The sequence below is a fragment of the Schistocerca serialis genome, chromosome 3, assembly GCF_023864345.2.
Source record: "Schistocerca serialis cubense isolate TAMUIC-IGC-003099 chromosome 3, iqSchSeri2.2, whole genome shotgun sequence".
NCBI lineage: Eukaryota > Metazoa > Arthropoda > Insecta > Orthoptera > Acrididae > Schistocerca > Schistocerca serialis.
In genome coordinates, this window is record NC_064640.1 from 766,535,410 (window position 1) to 766,555,897 (window position 20,488).

Genomic DNA, 20,488 nt, shown 5'->3' on the forward strand with positions numbered 1-20,488 from the left:
ATGGCCAGCCATCTTGAAGTATATCCGCACTCTGAGATGTGTTTACCTTGGATTTATGAAGACTGTAGACAGAATCTGACAAAGGTATCACTGGTCAGGTCTCTATCCATTAGATAGCAACGATAAGGAATGCCAACAATGGAGGCATGTGCTAAAATTACCTCCAGGGAATTTAATGGAAATTCCACCTGCCAGAGTGTCATTCCACTGAAATGGAGTCTAGCTCTGGCAGAGGTTCCTAAGGCCAACAAAAGGGAATCGATTGATAATTGTCTGCAATTTCTACATCGGCTGCTATGCCTTCATTAAAGCTATGTCAACTGTCAAAGCTGTGGAAATACGTTCCTTATAAGATAGATCATTCTGAGGCACAGAGCACTCCATATGAGGACTTTCGATGGTGGGCGCCAATCACTGGCTGGTAGAGACACACCTACCTCCGTCCAGAGGAGGAGGTCAACGATGGGAGGTTCAAGGAAACTGAAGACGCATTCGACGATTGCAAAGTTTCGTGGGAGGAGCTACCTATGCTGCTCAGGATGTAACAATACGGCCAGAACACAAGAATGCACCAATACCGCCATACAGAGGAGCATTGATAATATCTAGATCCAGGGTGCGGTAGTGGACACCAATGAGGACTTAAACAGTGGATCGATGTTTCCCCAGGATAGGAAGTAAAACTGTGAGCTGTTACGCATGCAGTGTGACATAGTGGTCAAAGTCCATGTTCGGCTTGCTGCGGGTCATCAGTTCAAACCCAGCCACCTGCAATTGTTATTCAGTATTTATCATTTCTGGAAGGTTCTCAAAATATGCTGCTTTTCTACGTCCTCGAACGTTCGATGTCTGTATAAAAGCTGCATTCTCCATTGACTACGTCAAATATTTTCTCCCAGTACATTGGTGTTAATAATAAACATGCTTTCAGTGCTAAGTGTTGTACTTGACTGATGACAATGCCTTCGGATTTAATCTTGATTGTGGTTTCGACATGACATTTTACTCTGTTGACACCTAGTTACAACAATGTTTTATTAATCTTGGGACACTTGTGTCTGATCAAGTAACTGTCATTGATTTTCATAGGGGCTGGATGTGTTGGAAACCAGGTTTCTGAATTTTTTAAAATTGCAGCCTCATCTAGTTACAGTAAGATCTTGTAATTGTTCATAGACACGTTCATAGGGATGGTGCAAGCAACCTTGAAACAACTGACAAATGAATATTGCTGATGCTGGCAACCTCGATGTAGCCCTATCTTATCTTACTTATCTAATGGAGGATATATCGGGTCGTGCTATCCAGAAGAACTTACGAACGTCTAAGAAAATCCATGCGATTAGGCGACAAGAGGGATCACTGGCATCCCTCTGCTGGGTTCCCTCACTTAACACAATGTACGGTCATTGTAGATAGCCTACAATGACCGCACATTGTGTTAAGCACTTATCAGCATGTGATATAACTGCATCAGTGGGAACCGTTTCATTAAAATGTCTTATCTTCAAACTAAATAATATGTGCGTAGGAAAGCTTCTGTGAAGTTTGGAAAGTAGGGGACGAGGTACCGGCGGAATTAAGGCTGTGAGGACGGGGCGTGATTCGTGCTTGGGTAGCTCAGTTGGTAGAGCGCTTGCCCGCGAAAGGCAGGGGTCCTGAGTTCGAGTCTCGGGCCGGCATACAGTTTTAATCTGCCAGGAAGTTTCGTTAAATAATATGTTATTGATCGAAGTGTTTACTATCCATCTATGATATTACGGCTGCAAGAAACTTATTTTCAGTAATCCGAAGGGTGATACTTTCAATTTCTTTAAGCACAAAATTTGCGCATAGAAACTTACATTATTTCAGCATAGCACTCATTTCTGCTGATAAATTCCCGACTCTTTTGCTACTAATCACTCCTAATATATTTACAATTCCATTAATAAATATTTCTCACAAGTTTCATCAACTGACTACAATTATTAGATTTTTCTCAACATTACTAACGTATATTCAGAGTATAAACTATTCTTAGAACATGGTAACATTAGGTTATTTATTGGACAAAGTTTCTACAAATTGGTTTTGTCAAATAAAGAGTCCAAAATCCCTAGTGCCATTATATGAATATACTGGCAGATATCAGCAGAAGTAAAGCTATAAAGGCGTGTCATTGGTAAGCTCAATTGGTAAGAATATTCGCCACAGAAGTCAATGTTCAGGCATGGAGTTCCGATGTGGCAGATAGTTTTAATCTGCCTGAAAGTTTCAAAACAGTGCATTCTCCACCGCAGAGCGAAAAATCGATTGCACATGTATTGACCCTCTTTAGAAAACTAATTTACCAATTACTCAAAGAAATGATCAGAAATCTGCTTTACTAGTTTTGATTAAAAATAAACAAAATGAAAGTGAGTAACACATATTACAAGCTTTTACAAGATATTCCATTCGTGCTTAAAAAGTTACTGATTCTGATGTTAAAATGTCAGTGGCTGACATTTTCGAGGTAAGAACTTGTCACACACATAAAATAGACAAACACATAAAACTTGTGGTGTCACCGCCAGACACCCACTTGCTAGGTGGTAGCCCTCAAATTGGCCGCGGTCCGTTAGTATACGTCGGACCCGCGTGTAGCCACTGTCAGTGATTGCAGACCGAGCGCCGCCACACGGCAGGTCTAGAGAGACTTCCTAGCACTCGCTCCAGTTGTACAGCCGACTTTGCTAACGATGGTTCACTGACAAATTACGCTCTCATTTGCTGAGACGATAGTTACCATAGCCTTCAGCTACGTCATTTGCTATGACCTAGCAAGGCGCCATTATCATTTGCTGTTTATCTTGTGATGCATGTACCGTCAGACCGATGTTCCCCAATTATGGATTAAAGTTAAGTATTCCAGAAGCTACATACTTTTCTTACTAGACTCAACTCCTTTAACTGTTCCAGACCCCATGCCAGCCTGCGTGAGCTTAAACGGGTGCCTTTCGGCTTCTTCTCATAGTGGCTTGGCTGTCTTGCCAAGTCGCAACAGTTTGGCGACGAGCCAATTCGCGTTTGTACCAATACTGATATTGCCCTGCTTTACTTGTCATGGCTTCGCCACAATCTCCAGATGTACTGTCCGAATTTTATCGCTTGCAGAATCAGCAGACGCAGGCCTTATTTGATGCCCTTGGACTGCTCGTCCAGGGTCAACGTGCAATGCAAAACGATGCGGCAGCTGCCGCTCCACCGCTACCGCAGCCACAACACGCTGTTGCACCACCTTTTCGTCCGTTTGATGCTGCACTGGAAAGCTGGACGGAGTGGTCACGCCAATTTGGATTCCATCTCGCTGCCTACAGAATTCAAGGTAATGAGCGGCAGCCTTTTCTCCTTTCTTGCGTCGGAGTGGCCATGTACTGTGTGATAGTCAAATTATTTCCCCGACGCGACATAGCAACTCTGTCCTACGACGAAATTTTGTCTGCATTAGATGCATATTTCAAAGAATCAGTCAATGTAGTTACGAAAAGGTATACCTTCTTTCGTACAAAACGTACGGACTAATAGGGAGTGGGTTGCAACTTTACAAGGCCTTACTAGGGATTGTGCTTTTGAGTGTGAATGTGGACTTCCTGATGCAGATACTATGGTACATGATGCAATTGCACAGAACGTTTCTGATGTTCGTATACGGGAACAGATTTTGAAACTAGTCAATCCCTCCCTTCAACAAGTGATAGACATATTGGATCGGCAGGGCACACTTGACTTTGCTCAGGAATCATTTGAAACTTCACCAGCCGTGTGTCACATTAACCGGCCCGCCGGGTGCGCTGAAAGGACCAGTAAACAGCCCTCGCGCCCGTCCGCGCAGCTGCCGCCAAGCTCTCAGCCACGTGTGTGGTGCAAGCAAGCAAATGCAGTGCTGAAATCATGCACGCGGTGTGCTAGTAGACATTCGCGTGAGAATTGCCCGTCACTCCAGGCTATTTGCTTTTTCTGTAATAAAAAAGGACATGTTCAGAGTGTTTGCCAGAAAAAGCTCCGATGGGACACTCACAACCATTCCAGGCCCTTTGCTTCGCGCCAGAATCGGAATCGAACCCAGAATACTCAGGCTCGTGAACCTTCGCCCATGGAAATTCATGTAGTTCATTCCCTTCCGCCCAGTGCCACTCTCTCTAACAGGGACTGTGTTTGTCCCACGAATAGTGTGCGTCGACATCGCCGGAAATCCCGTCAAGTCGCAAGTGATTCTGTACCAGTGTCAGTTCACGTTGCACGAGACAGTCGCTCTTGTCGTCAGCAGGACAATAAACTTTTTGGACATTAATGGCAACGTGATACCATTCCAGCTCGATACCGGAGCTGCAGTTTCCTTGATCAATCAAGAGACGTACAAACTGCTGGGCACCCCTCCATTGCGTGCTGCCAATGTTAAGTTAAGTAGTTATTCAGGACAAGCAATCCCTGTGTTAGGACAGTGCAGCCTTCTTGCAACATACAAAGGACAAACAAAACTTGTGTCACTTTACGTACTTCGTTCTTCTGCTGCATTGAACTTGTTTGGTTTCGATTTATTTCAGCTGTTTCACTTGTCTATAGTAAATCAGGTCCTATCAGTGAACCACACTGTGCCTTCAGCCAGTGTTTCTCGTCTATGTGAAGAATTTGCAGACATTTTTGCACCGGGCCTCGATTGCGCTAAGAACTGTGAAGCACATTTCGAACTGAAAGTAAATGCGCAACCAAAATTTTTCAGAGAGCGCAATGTTCCCCACGCATTGCGTAATGAGGTCGCAAAAACATTACATGATTTGGAATCACAAGGTGTGATTGAACGTGTGCAGGCTTCTCTCTGGACATCACCCTTAGTAATTTTGCAAAAACCTTCCGGAAAATTGAGACTTTGTGTGGACTTCAAGGCAACAGTGAATCCACAACTAGTGACTGCAACTTTTCCTTTACCCCGCCCGGAAGATCTTTTTGGCAAACTGTGCCCGGGTAAATATTTTTCGAAGTTGAACCTAGCAGATGCGTACTTGCAAATACCGGTGGACGAAGAATCCCAGCGCGTTTTGGTGGTTAACACGCATCTTGGTTTGTATCGATTCAAACGACTGCCATTTGGGTGTGCATCCGCCCCTGCATTGTTTCAGCAATATCTGCAAACAGTTTGTGCGTCGGTCCCTACTGCAGCAAACTATCTGGACGATATTGTGATCTCCGGAAAGACGGAAGAAGAACATTTAGCCAATCTCAGAACATTATTTCAGGTCTTGCGACAAAATGGTCTTCGCTTGCGGAAGGACAAATGTGTGTTTATTGCTAGTGACTTACCGTATTTGGGACTTTGTTGCTACGCAGTGGCCCTCGTCAAAGTCACAGATCGAGGATCCGTTGGTTCGCCGATTTTTTGCTCACAAGGAGAGACTTTTTGTTCGATGTGATGTTTTGCTGTTGCATTCTGATAATGATCAGTCCAGGGTCGTGGTCCCACGTTCGTTACAGTCCTCTGTCTTACGGCTTCTCCACCAAGGACATTGGGGTATAGTGAGAACGAAACAACTTGCTCGTCAGCACTGTACTTGGTTCGGAATCGATGCTGCAATTACGAAAATGTGCTCTTCTTGCATGGCGTGTGCCGAACAACAATCCGCACCACCGCGGAAATTCTTTGCATGGCCGAAAGCCACTACCCCTTGGCAACGCTTACACATCGATTTTCCTGGTCCCTTCTGGAATGCTCGATGGTTGGTTGTGGTAGATTAATTCAGTAATTTTCATTTTGTTGTCCGGATGTCTTCCACGACGTCATCTGCCACCATCCAATCGTTATCCGCTATCTTTTGCATTGAAGGTCTTCCACAGACTATTGTTTCCGACAATGGCCCACAATTCATGTCCGCAGAATTTCAGTCATTCAGCAAGGCCAATGGTATTCAACATCTGACATCTGCGCAGTTTTCGCCTCAGTCAAACGGTGCCGCTGAACGATTGGTCCAGACTTTCAAGTCACAGATGTTGAAGTTAAAAGAGTCGCATTCTCGGGAGGACGCGTTATTGCTCTTTTTGTCCTTGTATCGCTCTCAGCCCCGAGATGGTCGCTCACCGGCTGAGTTGCTCCACGGTCGCCCTCATCGCACCTTGATGTCTTTGCTACATCCGCCGCATCAGGATCCTGTGCAGCGGCAGACACCTGCATTTGCTCCGGGCGACGTTGTCTACTATCGTAACTATCGAGGTTCACGGCGTTGGCTCGAAGGGCGCATTCTTCGCTGCCTCGGCCGCGCTATGTGTCGGGTTTTGGGGGACTCTGGTGAGGTGTGTCGGCATCTCAATCAGCTGCGCCTCTGTCGTCGCACGGGTTCTGCCGCTCCCCGTCTGCTTTCAGCGACGGTGCCGTCCGGTCAGCGCCCTGGGGACCCATCTACTGGCTCGCCTCAGCCCCAGGTGTTACCGACGATACCTTCCATTTTGCCCCATGGCGACGCGCCGCCGCCGCCGCCGCCGCCGCCGCCGCCTGTTCTCCCGCTGGCGACGCCCGCAGTGGACGCGTCGCTGCAACCGCCGGGCGCCTCCCTGGGTCACGCGCCGCCGATCGCTTCCAGTGACCCGTTGTCCTCCGCCATGGACTTCTTGCCCGCTCCGGACCATACGACGTCTTCGCCCGTCGGGTGCCCGACCCGATGGAGGTCGACCCTTCGGCCCCTCCTATCTCTCTACAGGAGCGTACACCGCATGTTGGCGTGCACCCTGGACTAGGTTTTCAGGCGTTTCCTAGCTCCCCTCGGACCGAATGGCAGGGTGCGGGTGGCACAGCCTCGCCTGTTGTTGGGCTCCCCACCTCGTCGCATACGTCAACATGGGGTCCTCCCCACGGCGGGCGGAAGCCTTATAACACAACCGTACGCCGATTTGCGGGGGAAGAATGTGGTGTCACCTCCAGACACCACACTTGCTAGGTGGTAGCCTTTAAATCGGCCGCGGTCCGTTAGTATACGTCGGACCCGCGTGTCGCCACTGTCAGTGATTGCAGACCGAGCGCCGCCACACGGCAGGTCTAGAGAGAGTTCCTAGCACTCGCCCCAGTTGTACAGCCGACTTTGCTAGCGATGGTTCACTGACAAATTACGCTCTCATTTGCCGAGACGATAGTTAGCATAGCCTTCAGCTACATCAGCAAGGCGCCATTATCATTTGCTATTTATCTTGTGATGCATGTACCGTCAGACCGATGTTCCCCAATTATGGATTAAAGTTAAGTATTCCAGAAGCTACGTACTTTTTTTACTAGACTCAACTCCTTTAACTGTTCCAGACCTCACGCCAGCCTGCGTGAGCTTAAACGTGTGCCTTTCGGCTTCCTCTCATAGTGGCTTGGCTGTCTTGCCAAGTCACAACAAAATTCATCCAAGAAATTTGTTCAGAGGTCTAAGAATATGATTTAAGATTAGCCAGTCTTTAAATAAGTGTCATTTCTTAAGTAAAATAAATTAAAGGAATTCTCTTAGGTCTCTGGTGGAGGAACTCAATTCTTTTATTGCTTGGAGTCAAAACAACAGAGGATTGCATCGTCTGGAAATAGATGAAGAGGGCTGGTCAGATTTTCACCTAAATTATTTACATAGCAGAAAAAATGCTATGTAATACTAAATATTTCTGAAGGATGAAATGCGCTGTAAGGTCCTTGAAAAGTCGATACAGTATACAGGTTGACTCTTATACTGAAGATTACAGCAACCAGCCACTTTTTACAATGTTTTGGTTGTAAGGCACCACCACCTCAAGGAAGTTTCTTCAAGTGGGGATACAAAACATGACTTGTAATGTAATACGTGAAATAGCCGTCTGAAGATGAACATATCGGTTCAGAACTTTAACGGCGCTGTTTAAATAAATAAATAGCATTATAAAATAAAAAGTGGTTGGTTGCTGTAATCTTCTGTGTAATCTGAAGATGAACCTATCGGTTCAGAACTTTAACGGCGCTACTTAAATAAATAAATAGCATTATGAAATAAAAAGTGGCTGGTTGCTGTAATCTTCTGTGTAAGGGTCAACCTATACTTTGTACACAGCCACGGGTTCAAAATGTCAGATTTTGACAAAATAGCAAAGTCGATACAGACTGAATACGAAGAAATTGGGCATGAAAGTCATTATAATCGTTCTTATTGCGATTATTATTTCTTTGAAGTCACATATTATAGTGTCTGTGTGGTACTGCGAAAGCCCTTGTCGCACTGAATCCTCACAAGGAAAGCACGAAACATTTCAGTTAAGTTATAGATTACAAAGTACATATTACGATACTATGCGAAAGTGTGTTTGAAAGCAGCTATACATGCTCATACATAGCACCAGTCCAACTACAGTAGTGAAAACAGTGACATGTTTCACAGACTACCGTACCTTTGCTCTGCTAAGACTCCGATTTTCAGGTGAGGCACCTGGAGCATCCAGGTCCCCCATTAGATATTCGGAAACCCTGTAACGTAGCACCAGCTGTAGGCTTGTTCAACATCAACTTACAACATCAAAATATAAAATCGAGGATTATTATATTTTCGAATCTATAGCGGTAAGCAGAGTAGTGGTTTATTCATCACTTTTACATACCTACTGCTGAATGCTAGGGCCAACTGATCAATGCACTCGAAGAATTCTTTGGGCTCTGAGTTGTTACTTTCGAAGTCAAAACCTGCAGGAACAGAAAAAGATGCTTAGAGTAACACCTGTAGTAATAGTAATAATAAAACGGTAATTATAATCTCTCTTATATGCCTATACTACTAATAAAACTAAAACTGTCATGCCTGTCTGTCTGTTTGAATACAGTTATCTCCAAAACTGCTGGAATAATTTTCATGGGGGTCTTCATAGGTAACTTGAGTGTAGTTTGGGGCAACATATAGGCTTTATTTCATCAAACTAAGAGAGAAAAAATATATCCTAATTTCAAGTTTTATCTAAAATCGTCTACTCAGCTTCGTATTTTGGACATTTAATCATCATGGCTTAGTACACCAAAGGGCCATAGATGATGCTGCTAGTTTCGTAGTAAACTAAAAACCAGCAGATGAACTCAGTGACAGATGTGTTTTCAGAAGTTTACGTCAGTGACAGAATTAAGTAGTACAATATTATCTTTATGAATACGAACTATCATTGAATTTACTTGGCTAGAATATACAGGCTACTGATTTCACTTTATGTACTTAGTGAACTACATAGTATGCGAATAAGTGTCAAAAATCGAATTTTGATATTTCTGTCTTGAAAAATTCTCTATACTTTTCTGAACAAGAGAAAGTGTACCGCTAAAATCCCCAAAATTAGAGGAATTTAAAAGTTATGCCACATGACGACACCTCCAAGTCACACTGACAGCTCTGTTAGAAACAGAAGATTGTTCTCACTCGTTTTTTTAATGAATTTTTAGTCTCTAATCTCTTAGTGACATAAGATTATATGCGGTAAGGCTCAAAAGCCAAATGAAAGTTTTAATAACTGTGTATGTGAACTGTAACGGGACATCCTCCTCTAGCATTACTTTTCCTCGACAGTAATTGTCGATACCAGTATTATATTTCGAATTTTGGACTGGTTGATATTATCTCAGTCGCTTTGTTGCAAGCTTTCATATAATGTTATACCAATATGCTACACTTAAATCTAAAATTTATGGAAAGGAATTACTTTATAAAATATTTTAGTTTCTATGTTATAATCGATGATTACTAGTTCTGAATGTACAGTTAAAATAATTTTTTTTAGAAATATTTGAAATTACGAATTATTTTTACACTTAAAATTTCTATTATTACGCAATCCTGTACTGTCTACTATGTTTATTTCTAGATTCATTTATGAAATAATAATCGAAATTAATAATGTAACGAAAACTAGTAGGAAATCGTTTGTTAAGAAAAAATCTTCATAAAAGACTTCGCTTATTAATTACTTGGAGTGGGTATTATTTAATGTGAACGACTGATGGAAGAAGGAATGGGGAGGAGGGGGAGATTACAGAACGGATACCCACACTGTTCTGGTAGGACCAAATACTTTGAAAATAGGTGTGCTGGATGCTCTGCTATATTTCAGTGATGGTGCATTATCAAAGTTCAAGGTTATGAAATTGATGGGAATGCCTTGTGGACTAAATATGCAAAGAACTTTAACTGCCGTTATCAGCAGGAGAGTCTTCAAAGGCAGAGAAATCAGTGCTAGAAACCACGAAAGAAGCAAGGATAAGAAGGAAATGTCATAACAAGAAAAGGGAGGGAGAGCAAGGTGAGTATGAGTATGGACTTAGGATGCGTTAGCGTTATTCAGAGTAATTAGAAAATCGAGATTTAACTTTAACTTGAATTTCCCAGAAGTCCAATTTTTTAATGTTCTGGTACACACTGGTTAAAAACTATTGAAGATAGAGAGCTAAAATTTTGTGTACTGTCTTGGAACATACTTATCTAAAATGCAGACAACTCTTATGACTTATATTTGAAAACTAAAGATTCTTTAAAGCAAAACTACGAGTTCATTATTGAAATTTTTTATTATCATTAAAAAGTTTCTTGAACCATAACTTATGACAACATCTTTTTGAAAGTCTGCTTTAACATAATAGTGTGAGAAACTTCCAGGGAAAAAAACAAGCTCGTACTTTGTCTTTATTTTGAGATATATTTACCTATGCTGTACACAAATAGTTAATATGCTTTATTTTACCTGCAAACAAAAATGCAATTCAGAAAAAAGTATAAAACTACAACCTGTGGCTCTTAGATCACATTGTTCCGTTATATCGGTTAAAAGATGCTAAGCAGTACAAGGCTTACAAGTCTTATTTTTTGATCTACATTATTTACAAAACTGACAAATTTTTCAAGATTTCTCCCTGGGTTCACGAACCAGTCCCTTAAAAACTTAACGACATTGCTTTACTTCTTTTAATAGGTTTTATTTATAATCTTTGCTGGGAAAACGCATTTATTATGTTTTCTTTGTGATTTGGAAGCCTATTCATTACATTTTTATTTCATTTTGTTTATGAATAAGAAGGCCTAGAGAACAGTAAAGTCTTTCTGAATAGCTAAAAGACTGAGGGCTCGCTTCTGAGTTAGTGGAGTGAACAAGCTTTTCGCTCATGTCCCCAATCATACTACTTTGCGCCTATCATATGAAGCAACCTTATAAGTCGAAAATATACTCTGCATGTACTCAAATTGTTTCAAAGTATGATTTACTAGCTGACAATGGCTGCAAATGCAAACTGAATATATTCATTACAAGAATCGCAAGCACATTTCTAGGCACATACTGAAAAACAAGTGCAGTCATGAGATACGTTGAGAAATGCAAGGCTTTCAGCGTACATTGTAAGCGCTTTGTCCGACTTTGTGTGGGAAAAAATCCTAGGGAGACAGCGTATCGTGGAACTTCGCTACTGGGATTTCAGTTTTAATACAAAGGATGAGTTAGGTGTGGCACTGGAAAGAAGATCGAGGAAATAGTTCAGGCATTTGGCACTTTCCGCTGGTGCGTTTTTGGTTATAGGAACTATGTAACACAGTCACAGGCAAATTGATGGAGCATGCTCTTGCATTGACCTTCATCAAGTGGCACAACTACGTTCTAAGACTATTTTAAAAAGGCGCAGTTATCTCGTCCATTTCGTCTAAAGCTGATGCGCCTCATACAGTGCCTCGGGAACTGCTGAAATATATGATGTGAACAAAGTCTAGGCCGCTGGGTACAGATTTTATGTCTTACACGAAACACCCCCAGTAATATTTCCATTGGAATCAAGTTTACACTAAAATTCGAGTAGTTAATAATGATCTGATATAAGCTGAGCCTGCTAGGGTCCTCGGTGGAAATCATACCGCCATTCATCTCGAGTGCTCTTGAGAAAGTTTTAAAAATCGAAACCAAGGCCACTGGACCACAAAAATCGCGAGATACGAACCCAGACCTGTTTCCATAATGATGAAATCCATATCTCTTTCCATCATGCAGTCTTAGCGAATGGGAAGATGAGAAATGCTAGTTATTGGATATAACTAAGAATTAATTATCTGTAAGGCCCTAGGGATAGGACCTGAGACTCCATTTTTATGCTTTCTGTTTCATATAAAACTTTCAGTAACTATCAGAAGACCCCAGAAGTGGAATCGACTTTTTGAAATCATCTAAAGGTTAACGCAGGTTAAGGTCCCAGGTATTACACACGGATGAAGCCATTGCCCCTGATGGGCCCTCGTTTCCGAGTAATCTATGGAAAAAATTTCAAAATTCAGCATGGTCTCTCCACCTTTGAAAAACTATTGTTCTACAAGCAGGTTACGTTGCGTAATGGTTGAGGTACAGTCGACACATGGTAAAGGTTGTGGTTCCGGATCTCATCAGCTGATCTGAAATTTTTTATTTTTAAATATTTATTGAAATGACTTTGATCATTATTTTTGTTCATTTAATTGTAATTTCTTTTATTTCTGTTCCTTTGACACGTCGTTTCAATCACTGTATTAACTTTTTCATTTGCTCTCATTTTTCTTCATAACACTTTTTCCACTTAGAATCTTCGTTCATGTTATTTTCATTATTTCTGTGTATTAGCTTCGATTTAATTTCTTCTGTTTTCTCATCCTAGGTTTTTCTAATTTAGTTTCAATTTCATTTTACTTCAGTCCTTTCTTTTGTTTAATATTTTATCTGCGTTATTTAGTCCAAAGTACGATTCGAATTTCTGTTTCAATTGTATGTATGAAGATTACCACTAAAAAAAAAGTGCAGCTTTTAACGAAAAACACATTTTCGACACTATTTCAAAGCCAATATAAATAGATTGTTTCGTCTTAAGTTCTTTTAACAGATAGGTTGGCATTTTCAAATGCTTAAATGTTACGATAGATAAATAATAAGCGTTAGATTCGCACGCACAAAGACTCCATGTCGAAAGAGAATTACAGGAATAAAAAATGGGAGCAGTTGAAAAGCTTATACGATGGGTAATATGATGAGACAAAGGAATACAACTAAAAAATTAGACTTAAACCAATTAACTCAATAAAAATAATGATCAAACTCATTACGACAAAGATTTAATAATAAAAAATATCAAACCACATGACGATTCAAACCCACAACCCTTTTCATGTGTGGACCGTACCTTAACCATTACGCTATCCAGGCAATCTGATTTGTGAGGATCAACGCTTGTTTAAATCTGTAGAGCAACATGCGAAATTCCGAATTTGTATTTCGTCGATTACCAGCAAACGAGGACCCATCATGGTGAATGGGTGCTCGGTGTAATATTTGGGTCTTTAACCTACATCACAGCATAGATGGTTTCAAAAAGTCGATTGCATCACTGGGGATCTCTCCTTGTACCCAGAGAAAATTACCTGGCTAGTATGACACCCGTAAACATAAACAGTCACTTTGATCTGCTTGCATTGGTGAGGACTAAAAATCATAATCGATCAAAATAGTGTGAGAATAGACTTACACATACGCTTGCCATTACTTCATTCGAATTGCTAAATATTTCAGTGCTTTTCTTCTCGTCTGAGGTGTACTTCCCTCCTCATAAATCCTTCTACAAAGAAGCTCCTCATAAAATCTTTGTCCACCAATGTTCCTTCCTTGATACCTGTCCACACCTGCGCTTTTATAAACACAAAGACAGTCCTTATGTGCTGTTACAAATGATTTGGTGTGAGCAAAAGATGAGGATAATTGCATAAAAGTTGCTGACATCAGCATCATCATTCCCAGAATTCTGACGTCACCGCACGTGGACAATTGCAATAAGACAGTAAGACTACGACATCATCGCTCCAGGAATCCTGACATAATCACATCTGGACAACTGCAAGAAATCCTTGTCACTGCCTAAGACACCATGCCCCACTCGTCACACAATTAATTTGCGTGTGGTGAAGTTTTACCGCCACCACTGATTGTTGCGGGGAAGCTATGAGCTGATAGGACCTACAATTCTGTCGCCTTGAGAATAGCTTGCATGTATTTTACATAAAAGTTTGACGACTTAGTGCACTGCCGAGAGTTTCAGTCATTGTTATTGTAACTAATATGTATGATATTTGTATACGCATAACACTGGCACACAAGGTCAGTTCCCCATCCCGCGAGCAATTACAATTTTTATAATTAGATTTGCTGTCTGTGGGTATATCTCAGTCTCATGCGTTCAATTGACGAATTGCTTAAGCTGAGGAAAAAGATTTTAACTAATCTATTTGTTATAGACGTCTATTACAGTTTTCTGCATCAAGAATGGAAAGGCTTGGTAATGGAGGTGCATTTGACTCTAGGCAAATGGAAAATCGTTCAACTAATTATGGCAATGCAGCACATTGGCAGGAAGATGCATTACCTGACCTGGTCCACTAACACACCATGTTGCATTTGCTCGAATTGTATATCCTTCTTGAAATGTCCACCCACACTTCCACCATGCAAAAAGTAGTAACAAGTTGTGCAGTGACAAATAATAGCAAAGCATTCCCTGGATGGACCCTCGCTGCAGTTGCTGTTTTTTTTTTCTTTTTTTTTCTTTATTGAATTTCAATTCCCCCCAAAGGGGGCGGGCTGGCAGCAGCTTAGGACGCCGCTCTGCAGCCTACAGATTTTCTGACAAAGAACAGGAGAATAAATAATAATAAAAAACACGGCGATAAAATCGGGGACTTAGTGAGTAACAAGGTGAAAAGAAAATGGGGAAATTAAAACAAGCAACAGAGGGATGATGAAGCGAAAAAAATACATACGGAGCAGACAGGGAAAACAATATACAGTTAAAAAAAAAAACACGGCGACAGTCTGGATTCTGTTTGCAAAGTATATAAAATTCACACCCAGCGACAGCATGGTTTCTGTTCGCAACACAACACTGAATAGGCACTAGAACACAGCACGAAAAAGTCGGCAAAGGTGACACCACAGTCGAGAGCAGGTGGGGGCAAACTGGACAGGAGATGGGAAAACAAAAAGGGGGGAAAGGAGAGTAAAAGCGAAGGGGGGGGGAACCAGGAAAGGAGCTGATGGAGGATGAGGACCCATAAGAGGGGTAGGGGGCAGACGCGACAGGGAGGGGGGTAGGCAGAGGAGGGGAATACAAAAGGACTGGGGGGGAGAAGGGAGGTAGGGAGAGCCGTAGTGGGGAGGAAACAGGACGGAAGGGGGGGGGGTAAGAGGGAGCCCAGGGAAAGGACAGAGGAAAGGAGGGCGAGGGAGGATCAGAGTTGATAGGAAGTATAAATGGAGAGAGAGAGGGCATCATCCGGGAGGGGGAGCTGACGGAAGCCAACTTGGGAAAGGAGATGGAGGGTGTAGAGATGGAGGGTAGGGGGGACACAACGGTGAAGACGTGGCAGGGGGCAAGGATGGGAGAGGAGAGGAGCAACCAGGGGGTGAGGGGGTTCAAGACGGCGGGAGGTGTAGAGGATGCGGATATGTTCGAGGAAGAGGAGCAGATGGGGGAAAGGAATGAGATCATAGAGGATCCGCGTGGGGGACGGGAGGCGGATACGGAAGGCGAGGCGGAGTGCATGACGCTCAAGGATCTGGAGGGACTGATAGAATTTGGGGGGGGGGGGGCAGATATCCAGGCAGGACTGGCATAACAGAGGATGGGACGGATTAAGGATTTGTAGGTGTGGAGGATGGTGGAGGGATGCAACCCCCATGTCCGGCCAGAGAGGAGTTTGAGGAGGCGGAGGCGGTTGTGGGCTTTGGATTGGATGGATCGGAGATGAGGGATCCAGGTGAGGTGACGGTCAATGGTGAGGCCAAGGTAGGTGAGGGTGGGGGTGAGACGGACAGGACGTGCGCAGACAGTAAGGGAGAAATCCAGGAGCCGGAAGGAGTGAGTGGTACGACCTACGATGATTGCCTGGGTCTTGGAAGGATTTAGTTTCAGGAGCCATTGGTTACACCATGCAGCAAAAAGGTCAAGGTGATTCTGGAGAAGGCGTTGGGACCGTTGGAGGGTAGGAGCGAGGGCGAGGAACGCGGTGTCATCAGCATATTGCAAGAGGTGCACTGGAGGGGGGGGGGTTGGGGCATATCGGCCGTGTACAGGAGGTAGAGGAGAGGGGAGAGGACAGAGCCCTGGGGCACACCGGCAGAGGGGTAGAAGGTGTGGGAATTGGCATGATGGATGGTAACGTAGGAGGGGCGGCGGCAGAGGAAGGAGGCCACCAGACAGATGTAGTTGATAGGAAGGGCGTAGGTTTGGAGTTTAAACAGGAGACCGGGATGCCAGACACGGTCGTAGGCCTTTTCAAGGTCAAGTGAGACAAAAATGGCGCAGCGACGGGAGTTAAGCTGGAGGGAGAGGAGATGAGTGAGGCGGAGGAGTTGGTCATCAGCAGAGAAGGAAGGTCGAAAGCCACATTGGGTGTTTGGGAGGAGGTGGTTTTGGTGGAGGTGGAGATGGATGCGCCGGGAAAGGATGGATTCCAAGAGCTTGCTGAACACCGATGTGAGACAGATAGGACGATAGGAAGAGGCATCAGATGGAGGCTTATTGGGTTTGGAGAACATCAGGATACGGGAGGTTTTCCACAGGTCGGGATAGAAGCCAGTGGCAAGGATGACATTGTAGAGGGCGGCAAGGAGGGAAAGGAAGGAGGGAGGGCAGTGTTTGAGGTGGCGGTAGGTAACGCAGTCGTGGCCGGGAGCAGTGTTGCGTTTAGTGCGGAGTGTGAGGCTGATGTCCTGTGTAGTGATGGGAGTGTTAAGTGCAGATGGTGGGGTGTGGCCCAAGTACTGGAAGCTAGGAGCAAGGGGAGGAACAGAGGTATCCGTACGGTCCACGACATCAGGGAAGAGGGAATAATCAAAGTGGGGATCATCTGGGAGGGAAAAAACATCAGAGAGGTGGGAGGCAAAGTGGTTGGCCTTACTGAGGTTGTCAGGAAAGGGACGGTCATTAAGGAGGAGAGGGTACTGGGGGGTGGGGCGGTTCCCAGTAAGGCGGTGGAAAGCAGACCAATACTTGGAAGAGTTGATGGGGAGCGTGGTGTTGAGGTGTGTACATGTCTGGCGCCAGGCTCGGCGTTTCTTCGCAACAAGCAGGTTGCGGATGTGTCGCTGTAATTGCCGGTGGTGGGTAAGTGTATCCCGGTCACGAGTGCGGAGAAAAGAGCGGTAGAGGCGGCAGGACTCCCGAAGGAGAAGGACGGCCTGTGGAGGCAGGGCAGGGCGGTGAGGGTGGATGGCTTTGGTGGGGATATGGGTGGCGACGGCGTCAGACAAGGTCTGGTGCAGGAAGGCAGCAGTGCGAGAGATGTCATCAGGAGACTGGAGGGTAAGGTCGTGGCTGTCAACCTGGGTGTGAATGGAATCCCGGTAGGCATCCCAGTTGGCACGGGAGTAATCATGGACAAGTTTAGGAGGGACGTCAGGGCGAGGAGTGTGGCGGGGATGGCGACTGTTAGAGATAGTGAGGAGGACAGGAGCATGGTCACTGCCAATGAGGTCAAGGACATCCGCGGTGATGCGCCCAAGAAGGTTGGGAGAGGCAAGGACTACATCAGGAGTGGTGTTGGATTCGGGCCGGGTGTGCTGGGGCAGGGGAACCAGGTCTCCCTAGAGAGTGGTGAGAAACTGATGCCACCGCCGGAGGTCGGCAGGATCACGGCTGTGGATATTGAGGTCGGCGGCAATCACGTAGGTGGAGAAGGTGCGGTCAATGTGGGCCAGGAAATCGTACGGGATGGGGGTGCGAGGGCGGACATAAATGGTGGCACAGCTGATGGTAAGGGCGGGGAAGAAGAGGCTGAGGGTGAGATGCTCGGCAGGATTGTTAAGGAGAGGTTGGGGCCGGACTGGGAGGTGCTTGAGGTGGCCTATAGCAACTCCGCCACGTGCCAGAGGGTACGGGTTATCGGTGCGATGTAGGGTGTAAGGGGCAGTGGAGACGGAGATACGGGGCTGAAGGAAGGTTTCATTGAGGACGAAGGCATCCACGCGGTGCTGACGTAGGGTGTGGAGGAAGAGGAGTTTGTGGGTGGGCAGGGAGCGAATGTTGTGGTACAAGATACGGTATGGTTGTTGTACCATGGGAGTGGAGAGTTAGACGAGGGTGGTGAGGGGGGTGAAGATGAAGTGGGCCTGGTTGTGGGAGTAAGTGGCATAGGTGGTAAGATGGAAGATGGAACGGGCAGCGAGGGCGATTTGGGAAAGAGTGTGGGAGCGCTGGGAGGGGTGCAGTTGCTGGACAGACCTATCAATAAGTAACCAGGAGATGGAATTTTTCCTCCAGTCACAAGAGCCACAACAGTCTGCATCGTAATGGGATATGGTGGTGCTCCACACAACACAGCAGCAGAAGCAACAACCTGCAAGTGGGCGTAGCAGTGAGGGGGAATATTGTACTCTACAGAACACGCGGTAGTGAAACTGTCGCTTTGTAAATACACTATGTGGTCAAACTTATCCGGACACCTGGCTGAAAATCACTTACAAGTTCGTGGCGCCCTCCATCGATAATGCTGGAATTCAACATGGGGCTGCGCGGGGTAGCCGCGCCGTCTAAGGGCGTCTTGTCACTGCCCGCGCGGCTCCCTCCGTCGGAGGTTCGAGTCCTCCCTCGGGCATGGGTGTGTGTGTTGTTCTTAGCTTAAGTTACATTAAGTAGTCCGTAAGCTTAGGGACCGATGACCTCAGCAGTTTGGTCCCATAAAACCTTACCACAAATTTCCAATTTTCAATATGGTGTTGGCCCACCCTTAGCCTTGATGACAGCTTCCACTCTCTCAGGTATACGTCCAATCTGGTTCTGGAAGGTTTCTTGGGGAATAGCAGCCATTCTTCACGGAGTGCTGCACTGAGGAGAGGTATCGATGTCAGTCGGTGAGGCTTGGCACGAAGTCGGCGTTCCAAAACATCCCAAAGGTGTTCTATAGGATTCAGGTCAGGACTCTGTGTAGGCCAGTCCATTACAGAGACGTTATTGTCGTGAAACCACTCCGCCACAGGCCGTGCATTATGAACAGGTGCTCGATCGTGTTGAAAGATGTAATCGTCATCCCCGAATTGCTCTTCAACAGTAGGAAGCAATAAGGTGCTTATAATATGAATGTAGGCCTGTGCTGTGATAGTGCCACGCAAAACAAGTGGTACAAGGCCCCTCCGTGACAAACACGATCACGCCATAACACCACCACCTCCGAATTTTACTGTTTGCACTACACACACTGGCAGATGACGTCCACCGGGCATTCGCCATATTCACACCCTGCCATCAGATCGCCACATTGTGTACCGTGATTCGTCACTCCACACAACGTTTTCCTACTGTTCAGTCGTCCAATGTTTACGCTCCTTACACCAAGCGAGGCGTCGTTTGGCATCTACCGGCGTGATGTGTGCCTCATGAGCAGCCGCTCGACCATGAAATCCAAGTTTTCTCACTTCCCGCCTAACTGTCAGGGTACTTGCAGCGGATTCTGATGCAGTTTGGAATTCCTGTGTGATGGTCTGGATAGAGCTCTGCCTTTTACACATTACGACCCTCTTAGACTGTCGGCGGTCTCTGTCAATCAACAGACGAGGTCGGCCTGTACGCTTTTGTACTGTACCTGTCCCTTCACGTTTCCACTTCACTATCACATCGCAAACAGTATACCTAGGGATGTTTAGGACTGTGGAAATCTCGCGTACAGACGTATGACACAAGTGACAGCCAATCACCCGACCACGTTCAAAGTCCGTTAGTTCCGCGGAGAGCCCCATTCTGCTCTCTCACGATGGAAATGAGCGTTTGGCGTCATTGGCCGGGAGGCCCCTCGCGGGGCAGGTCCGGCCGCCATATCGCAGGTCTTATTACATTCGGCGCCACATTGGGCGACCTGCACGCCGGATGGGGATGAAATGATGATGAACACAACACAACACCCAGTCCCTGAGCGGAGAAAATCTCCGACCCAGCCGGGAATCGAACCCGGGCCCAGAGGACGGCAATCCGTCACGCTGACCACTCAGCTACTGGGGCGGACTCTCTCACGATGTCTAATGGTTACTGAGGTCGCTAATATGAAGTACATGGCAATAGGTGGCAGCACAATGCACCTAATATGAAAAACGTATTTTTTTAGGGTTGCCCGGATACTTTTGATCACATATTGTAAATATGTTGTACAAAAATGTCTTTTTATTTTCAACCAAAGCAATCAATAACATCACACATACTTGCAATTTATAAAGTGTCAACAGCTAAACTGTCTGTAAGTATGGGAGAGCCTTGCTGACGACGGTAGTATATCAGGTGGATGTAGGGTGTTTTCACTGTTAGTTATGACTAATGTTGGGCGCACTGCATAATGCTTGTGATGTTATAATAATAATAATAATAACAATAACTTTATTTACCCTGCCAACATAGCACCGAGTAGACACCATGCACTGCACGCTGTGTGAATGCACTGCCTTACACTTTGACTCTGAGGTGCTGGGGATATGG

General features: G+C 45.0%; 1 protein-coding gene across 1 annotated transcript in view; it reads right to left on the reverse strand.

Moving 5' to 3' along the window:
- The window catches only part of LOC126471216 (rho GTPase-activating protein 45-like), a 682,307-nt gene that overhangs the window by 236,243 nt on the left and 425,576 nt on the right, over positions 1-20,488 (reverse strand). The window contains exons 5-6 of the mRNA XM_050099339.1: positions 8,605-8,686; positions 8,398-8,473 (exon numbers count right to left, since the gene is read on the reverse strand). Coding sequence (XP_049955296.1) covers positions 8,398-8,473; positions 8,605-8,686 — 158 coding nt within the window. The remainder of the gene's footprint in view (positions 1-8,397; positions 8,474-8,604; positions 8,687-20,488) is intronic.